The sequence below is a fragment of the Aedes aegypti genome, chromosome 2, assembly GCF_002204515.2.
Source record: "Aedes aegypti strain LVP_AGWG chromosome 2, AaegL5.0 Primary Assembly, whole genome shotgun sequence".
Classification (NCBI taxonomy): Eukaryota; Metazoa; Arthropoda; class Insecta; order Diptera; family Culicidae; genus Aedes; species Aedes aegypti.
The window spans coordinates 261,715,892-261,724,703 of record NC_035108.1 but is presented as its reverse complement, the minus strand read 5'-3'; the positions used below and the strand labels follow the sequence as shown (position 1 = coordinate 261,724,703).

General features: G+C 34.5%; 1 protein-coding gene across 2 annotated transcripts in view; it reads right to left on the bottom strand.

The window, feature by feature from the left end:
• Window positions 1-1,627: 1,627 nt before the first annotated feature.
• LOC5570923 (intersectin-1) overlaps window positions 1,628-8,812 on the bottom strand; it is a 30,001-nt gene continuing 22,816 nt past the window's right edge. The window contains exons 14-15 of one of the 2 annotated variants that reach the window (XR_002500507.1): window positions 2,813-3,007; window positions 1,628-2,734 (exon numbers count right to left, since the gene is read on the bottom strand). Coding sequence is in view for 1 of the 2 variants with exons in the window: in XM_021844908.1 (XP_021700600.1) it covers window positions 2,997-3,007 (11 nt within the window). In the remaining variant the exon portion in view is untranslated. Of the gene's footprint in view, window positions 3,008-8,812 lie in introns of both variants that reach the window. The other variant, XM_021844908.1, reaches the window with a different exon arrangement.

Sequence of the window (8,812 nt, the reverse complement as noted above, 5' to 3'; positions counted from 1 at the left end):
ATAGGTGCTTGGTTCCTTCATTTCCTCGTCCATATTACGTTGGGTCTTTTTCTTGGGACAGACGCTCATTTTGTGTCCTTCTTGGGCACAAATAAAACATTTTTCCTTGTTCCCAGCATAAAAGACATTACCTCTCCAATTGAGGAAATAAAGAGCCGGTGGTATCTCATGCTTCACTTTCATGTGTACCCCACGAACACCGTTGAATATGTCCAACCCAAGACCGTAAGGAAACTTCTCACGTACCACACGTTTAACTTCTCCGTACTTTCCTAGCACCAGCGATATTTCTTTATCGGGTAGCTCCCGTGGCAGTTCACACACTCGAACGTATTGGAAGTTGCCCTCCGCATCTGATGTTTGCACCATCACTGTTGTTCCATTCGCATATTCAAAGCGGAGTGGATGCCCATTGTTCTCCAACGCTTGCTTGAATGCTGTTTGGCTCTTGAATTTTAGGTAAACGCTGTGATTTTCTGCTCGTCTGTACAGAGTATCCAATTCGACGATTCTGAAATCTAATGATTTCACAAATTCCGCGATTTCTTCATATGATGGCCGCGCAGATTCTGGAGGAAAGGCGAACCTCAAAGTGTTCTTGATTTCAACCATATCGAAGCACACTTTTAACAGTTTCAAAAAGAGACTAGTTGTACTGCAGCCGTTCGCGACAGTAGATGAAAGCAAACTGACTGTTGAAGATTAATCAAGTAGGCTAGACTGGAGGAGCACAATCGAGTAGGCGAGAAACCATCACAGAGCTGTCATCAATTTAGTATAAATAAAGGCGTAGCAAATAAATGTATTCATTCGTTATTTGACCACCAAGCTGGTAACAAGTCTTATTACTTTTTTGCGATCTACGACAACTCTCCCTTTCAAGAGTTACTACAGTTAACTCTCCCTTACTCGATATTTCTCCTAACTCGATAGAATACGCGGTCTCTTCAATCTAGCATACTTTGATCCCTCTGTAAGTCGATACCTCTCTAACTCGATGTTTCCTAACTCGATGCGATCTGTTTCAGTTTCCTATGCAAGTTTACCTCTCTAACTCGATATTTCCATGAAAATTTTCAAATATTCCCCAAATGTTATTAAATTTCATAAATTTGATAATTCTGATTATAGTGATAATAAAATGAAGATTGACAGGTCATTTCAGGGTGATAAAAAATTGAATTTTTGAGGACTATGCAAAAAGTGTCACGTTACTAAATGTACTAAAAATTTACTATTTTTCATATTTAATTTACTATTTTGAATGAGCTTTTTCAAAATAATCAAAATTTCAAAAATTGAAAAAAATGTGTACTGTTTCTCGATACCTCCCTAACTCGATGGTCCCTTAAATATCGAGTAAGGGAGAGATGACTGTAATAAGGAATTGAAAAAAAAAATCCGTTTTGGACGCCCTTTCTTTCTGTTTTAATAGAAAGAGGAGTGTTAACATCCTTCGTAGTGTTGCGTTTATTGCAAAGATTCAAAAAAAAACACACAAAAACGATCCATAAAGGGTCTGAAATTGTTGTTTTGTGAGAAAATGATGAATAATACCTTTGAGATCGGGATTAGGGAATGGGGGTATTTAAATCTTTCTTTCATTGGTTAAAACTGCCCATCGACATGCTGTGGAGAATTAACTTGATTTTATTTCCATTATTATCTCATTTCGATATCGATAAACATAGCTTTTCCTGTACGTTAGTTTTTACATGTCACCGTAATTGATTCGTGTCCGGAATACAACTTGACTTATTGTTGGTAGCGTTAATATGCTGCTTCCTCATGTTTTTAAGCTTTCTAGAACTCACATATGGAATGTAGTATTTTTGTTTCTTTTAATTTATATGCCTCTAATATATGTTCACACATTAACGTAATAATCAGTAATACCCTAAAAACTACTCCGATAGAGCACTTTTCCTTGTTTTGCGGTGGCATCAGCTTTGAATTGTATAGTTTATTGTTAGATTTATAAAATCAATATTTGTTTTGTACTTAAGTGTTGTAATTTGACAGTAAAAAAAAGTAAAATTTTGCAAAGTAAACACAGTTATAAATCGATCGCATTAGAAGCAACAAAAATGACTTAATCTGTACAGGATTTGAGCGTAATCATACATCAGCTTTTTACGAATGGATACGATAGAGATTCTTGTGATTTTAGGGAACATAACATCAATAAAATTTGAAGCTACCAAACACTTATCGCACTAATAATAATGATGATGATTGATGATCTTCCGTTGGAGAACAGTAAGCTTCAGTGAAACTGATTGATCATTTTACTTGTTTGAGTGCATGATGCTATCGATCGATTGATGAATTTTTTCCAACGTTTGGTTGCTTTTCAACATGTTTGAACATAGTCAAAGTGGTCTTCTAATGATTTTGCTTAAATATAGATACGATTTGAAACGAGCTACACTTCTTCCATAATAAATACATAACATTTCAAGAGTAACAATGAACAAGTGAGTTATCAGTACGCTTGCAGTCGATATGATAGCTAATAGATAGAGATCGTTACAGATTATCAAAAGCAACCCTTTGGTCGTTCTTCCACCACGAATTTCGTCGATTATACGAAGCATAACAGATATCCAGTGAAATTTACCTGCGTAAACCAATCAGTAATAGAAGACAATGGTTGCTTTCAATATATTTTGCTACAGATAGCGTGTTTGGGTTACAATGATACCGCGCCGTATCTCCGAGCTTTAAGAAACATCTGGCCAAGGGTGTAGAATTTCTGTATTAGATACATGCTATTTTCGTGGGTGATAATAATACACATACATATACATACTTTTATGATCTGTATTACTGTTTTCTCAATTTCGTGACCACACTTTATTCAATAACATCGGCTGATTATTGTTGCTGTCGCTATTGTAGGAGTTATCATTATTATTGATGCAGTCCTCTCCTGCGGGGATGCTGCGGCAAATGCTTCTCAACCCATACGATACGGTAGATATCCTCGATTCTCGTTATACGTTACCTGTTGGATTATGGTGTTGAATATATTATCTTATATGGTCTGATAAGATGTGGGCAAGCATAGGCCACTTAAATGAGTTGTTGTGCGAAAATAAGTAACTTACTAAAAGCGAAAATTAAAAAATAACATATTATACAAAAAAAAACTAGTTACTCTAGCAATATTGAACTGTAAAAGTAATCTTTAATAATATTTTTACGATAGACATCAACCCTATATTAAGAACAAATTGTTCTATAAAAATCACAACTTTCTACTTCTAGCATTGAAATTTGTAAGTCGGTTTGTATGTGAGACCAAATTGATTGTTCTCCCATATTGGCTAATTTTCTTTACACAAATCCAAAAAAAGCATCTTATTTGTAATCCTTTTGCCAGAATGATTCTTCTTTTATAATGCTAATTTGGTACCAGAATGATGTCGGTTGTCTGTTGGAATTCAAGATGGCGGACAAATTCGAAACGGTCGTAAAAATTATTTTAGCTTTAACTGAAAGCTATATCCTTCCTCTATACGATGCCACTAAGTTTGCTTTATGTTTCATTGTGACATATCATGCGAAAAAATACCTTAGATTCATAAAAAATTTACCTTTTTTGCAAACTGTTTTGCTAGCCGTACGAGGGGTCCAATTTGAGAAAACCGAAACGACCACCCTTTAGTTTTAGCATATACTACAAACTGTAGATATTAAAAGTTTTTTGAGCTGAACATTCAATATTTATATATTTATTTCGTCAATCAATAGTAGACTACACGTTTGCTTAAATTCTATGTTGTATTATATCTTAAGTAATTAAAATATTGTCTTAGCTTTGTTTGCGACGTGGTCAGACCAATTTCTGTGCAATGCTGATTATATAGAGACATCATTCGATTCATTGGGCCGAATTTTGTATAGTTAGTTCGATGATTATTTGATGCAAACAAATTCCGATTTCTTAACTGTCTAGCGGACGTGTAGAAATTCAAACATGATAAAAGATTGGTGGAATCAATACACTGGATCATTTGTCCATATTAAGCATAAATACTTGAATATGTTGAATGTTTTCGCACCATTGCTTCGTTTTAGGTTATATTCTTACGTTCACACTAATACTAATGCAAAACACGTAATACACGTACACTAACACAAGCAAACTTGTTAGCTGCAAAAATCAATTAATTTCTAAATTGTTTTCTATCAATCAAAAATCTCTGTCTTAAAGCGTATACTATTATTTTTTCAACACATGGTGCGCATTTCAGTTCTAATTGAGTGAATCACAATGAAAAATATGTGATTTTTATAAATAAATACAGATATATTGGACATGGTACACTTCTCCATACTTTGTGATGGGATGGGGTAAGTGGACCAAGTATTATTATCGCATATTAGCAGACTCCTTATGCAAATTGAATAAGTTTGAATATCCTCAAATGTTGTTTTCCTTTAACTTTTTTCATTCCTAGCTTAAATTTGTCAAAGTTCCGTAGAAAATTTGAATTAATCCAGCTGAATCTTTCTGGTATGAAAAAAATATATAAAAGAATGAATATTGCAAAATTCAAACAAAACTTTTCGCGGTTTATCTAAGCTGAATTGCGATAGAGCAAAATAAACAAATTCTCCAATTGAAAGCATGTTATCGTACTTTATTTGACGATATTAATTGTTCTAGACGGATGGTACAATTATATTCACGAATAGAATAAAAATATTTCAGTTTGTTAAACAAAAGTAAATTTCACTAACATTTTTAAACTAAGAGTGTTTTTCTGGGACATCTTCAGGATTAATCCTACAATACGTCTGTATAACTTATGAGAAGAAAATAGATGAATTTTCTTCAAATTATTCTAGTTACAATATTTTTTACTGTGAATTAATATATAAATATTTGTCATAATATTTTGATAAAATAAAGATACTTTTTTATTTCAAAAGTATCAAATTGTAACATAACTAGCACTAATGACATGAACGAGATTATTATTATTCTTACTATACATAATTACACCTCATTTGTTTTGAGAATAGATTTTTTTCATTGGTGATCCACTTACCCCACCATGGTGGGGCAAGTGGATCATTTGGCGCAAATTTTCAAGTCCCTCATGCTCAATATATAACAATCAGAAAAATCAAAATAATTGACGATTTGAAGTATATTAGTCCCTCATTTATCATCCACAGAAAAAAGTTTGAATTAAATTATTAACGTTGGCTGTACATAACAATGAAGTTGACTATTGATTTTTCTGTATCCACTTACCCGACGGTACCTTACTACCAATCAGTGAAATAAAATTTGAATCTTAAGGCCCTAGTAGAAATGGTGCAAAAGTCAAAACTGAAAAAGTTTTCTCCTCTTAAACCAACGAATGGAAGAAAATAAAAACACACAGCTGTTTTATTTAGCAAATGAAAGAGCTATGTGTTTTTACATATTTTCTTCGATTTGTCCATTTAAAAAGAGAAAACTGCTTTTCAGTTTTGGCTTTTGCACCATATTTATTTGGGCCTTAACGATATGTGCCGATGGCGGCTTAGTTTCAGCAAGAATTGCTCCAAAATACCTCTGCTTTTTGCCATCCTTTACGAATTTCAAGATATTTCATACAAGAATCGTTTAAAAATTGAATCCTGAGAAAATTAAGAGAATCTCTCACTTATCGCTCTCTGCAATAATCATGATATACAGCATATTGTGAAAGCCTATTTATCGTATACTGCTACAACTCTGATTAGATGGGAAGCATAGCAGTACATGATAAAACCCCTCTAAACAAATTCCAAACCTGGGGACACAATTGCTAACGTTCGGGGATTGTTTATCGGGCCAGTAAAATAAAACACGGGGTAGGAGTTAAACAAGCGAAAAAAAAATGGATTTTATTATCGCTCTCTCTTTGCGACTTCGATCGCTGCTCTTATTTATCAAACTTGTTACAATTTGCGATACATTTCCGATCATGGACCGCTTCAGATGCGATATATTTCTTTGCTTGCTTTGATCGTGTTAATAGAAACCACCTGTCACAAGAAATTGCTATGGTCTTATCCACTGGTGTACTAAACCAGCTCAGTCGAAGAATTTTGACACTAGAGCGGGTCCAGATCACGTGGCGACCATACGGGAGCGTGCCCCGCTCTAGTGTCACAATTCTCAGACCGAGCAAATTTAGTACACCTGTGGATTAGACCATTGTTTAGAACAATAATTTAATTCCGCTGACGCGAGAAGTTTTGAAACTTCTCAATTGCTTAATTCACAACTTCTTTCCAAGTAGGGCGACCATCTAGTTGAGTTCGAAAAAGAGGGCACAAATTGGAGGGGGACAAAAGTTTCTTTTTAAGGTCCCTAGCTCAACAGAAAGCAAATGTTGCCAATGTCATGGTAGTTCAAATGCTATTTCAGTAAGAAACTTTTGCTCCAAATATTATAAAAATCGATTGAGATGTGGACAAGTTATGGCTTTTTGTTGGTTTTAGACGGGAAAATTATAATTTTCTGTCGAACCTTCATTGCATGGAACAAAACAAATATGAAACGTCGTTCATTTTTTTTTTTAAATAAGGGCGATCATAAGTAGGGAAAGACGGGGTAAGACCGCCACCTAAGCAATTTGATTCATATGTCAAAATCAAGCATCAATAAAAAAAAATTCGACGCGGTATGTCGTTTTTTGAAGTCTTAGGCATAATCAAAAAATATCACAGGAGTTGTATTTGTAAAAAAAAATATTTCTTGAAACATGCAAAACTGATGTCTTATCACGACTATTTTTAGCGACGGGGTAAAATCGCCCATCACGATTTTCGTACACAATTTTGCGAAAAAATGTATCAGTTCCTTGTGATTCTAAAAAGTATAATGTTTTATGAATTCTACATTGATTAACGTGGATTTTTGAATCATTTTCATGATTTATTTATTCAAAAATCATAGAAATACATTCGCCTCTCCACAACTCGATATTCCATAACTCGATAAAATATTTACCAAGGATGGAAATCTAGTGATCATGACAAAATCCATGATGCATCGCGGTTGCCTTTATCGTGCGATCATAGCAACAACGATTAACCTTTTGTCGTTAAGGTGAAGATGAATCGAAGCCAAACTTGAAATTTTCAAGAGCACGGATCTAGAGAACCAAACATCCGTTTAAGCTGAAAACTTAATCGATTGGTTACTAGCTGGTGGTGACCAATCGATTAGGTATTCAGCTCAAACGGGTGTTTCGTTCTCCAGATCCGTGCTCTTGTAAATTTGAACTTTGGCTTCGATTCATCGTCACCTTAACGCTCAACGCTCCGTCATCGTAATCATCGTCATCATCGGAACTTCTAAAGCAGTTTTTCTGTTCAAAACTGAAAATTATTCGATGGAAATGTGTTCACTGTGTTTTAATTGGAAAATTCAACACAGTGAACACATTTTCCTGCAAAATTTCTTGGTTTTGAACAAAAAATCTGCTCTTGAAAATTCCAAAATCAATGACGGATTCTGCCGCCTTAAGTAATCACAACAAACTGCGCTCGCCGAATAATACATCGTTCTGAATGTGCACTAGCGATAAATAGTTCGCGGGTCAAAGTTTTATTATTTTGAGGATTTTTTCGTTTTTCCTTTGTGATTTGCCTTTGTACATGCTAATTATGATTCTGAAATTATTTGCACATGGTCTGCGCGAAAAATAATCTCGTGAATGTGGCATGATTCGAGTTGATCGCAACTTGTAACATTATCTGACAAACTCTTTGTCCCACGATAAACGATGCATCGGATGCTTCATGTATCGGTAAAACGCACGTGTAGTGAAGTGCTCAAATCATGCTGCTGTAAGAGCGACGGCCCTCTTAGACCGTTCAAATACCGTGTTGTTTGTCGCTAGAGACGATTTTTTTCCATCCTTGATATTTACAATTCATATTTCACTTTACTGAACCATATTTCACATTTCGGTTAAAGCATAGACAGGTAATTTGTTATGTTATTACAAAAAATGCCAAGTTTCCCCTCTACCAGGACCAATACTCAGACGGACTATGGTGCCCACATGAACACTGTTTTTTATTTGTATTGTGACGTGGTTGTTTTTGAAAAATACCCATATTCCCTTGCTTCTTAGAAAAGGAAACATTGTGAAAATCAGCAGCTCCATCAGAATTTGTTTGGAATAGTAGTGTAGTTGTGTCATTACTAATACTGTCTAGTCAAAATGGTTTTGAATAATTTGTCATTTAAGTGCTATCCTTATTACTCCTGTCTTTTACGTAAGATTAGGGTCTTAAATGTCAATTGTCGTCAAGTCTTAACAAAATTAGGCTGTTTAGTAGTAGTTCAAGTTAATTTCATTTTTTGATGTTAAAAGTATTTATTGGTCATTACGTTCATAAATCCTTAAAGAATAAAGTCACTTTCCTTGTCTATTCAATTTCTCGAAACTAGCAAGTGTACCCTAATGATCGATCTCAGCGTCTTACTTTCCATAGTCGTGAATATTTAAGGGTAAAGTTACCTTAGGCTTCTATTACAGTCTCCTACAAGATTCACTTTTCGAAATGCAAATGCAATGCTTCACAACGCCTACTTTCTACTTGTAAATTTTGCGAAAATGAAGCTGGAATAAGATTATTTATACCGTTGTTACAAAAGAGGTATTTCTTATTATGGCAATGTAAAAACTATGTTAAAATAAGATTGGCGCCACTTAATTCTGCTCAGTGAATCAACTAGTAATTTTCCTCACAGTAATATTCCCTACGTCGTATATGATAACGATGTGTCTAGCTAGCTAATATTAAGAGT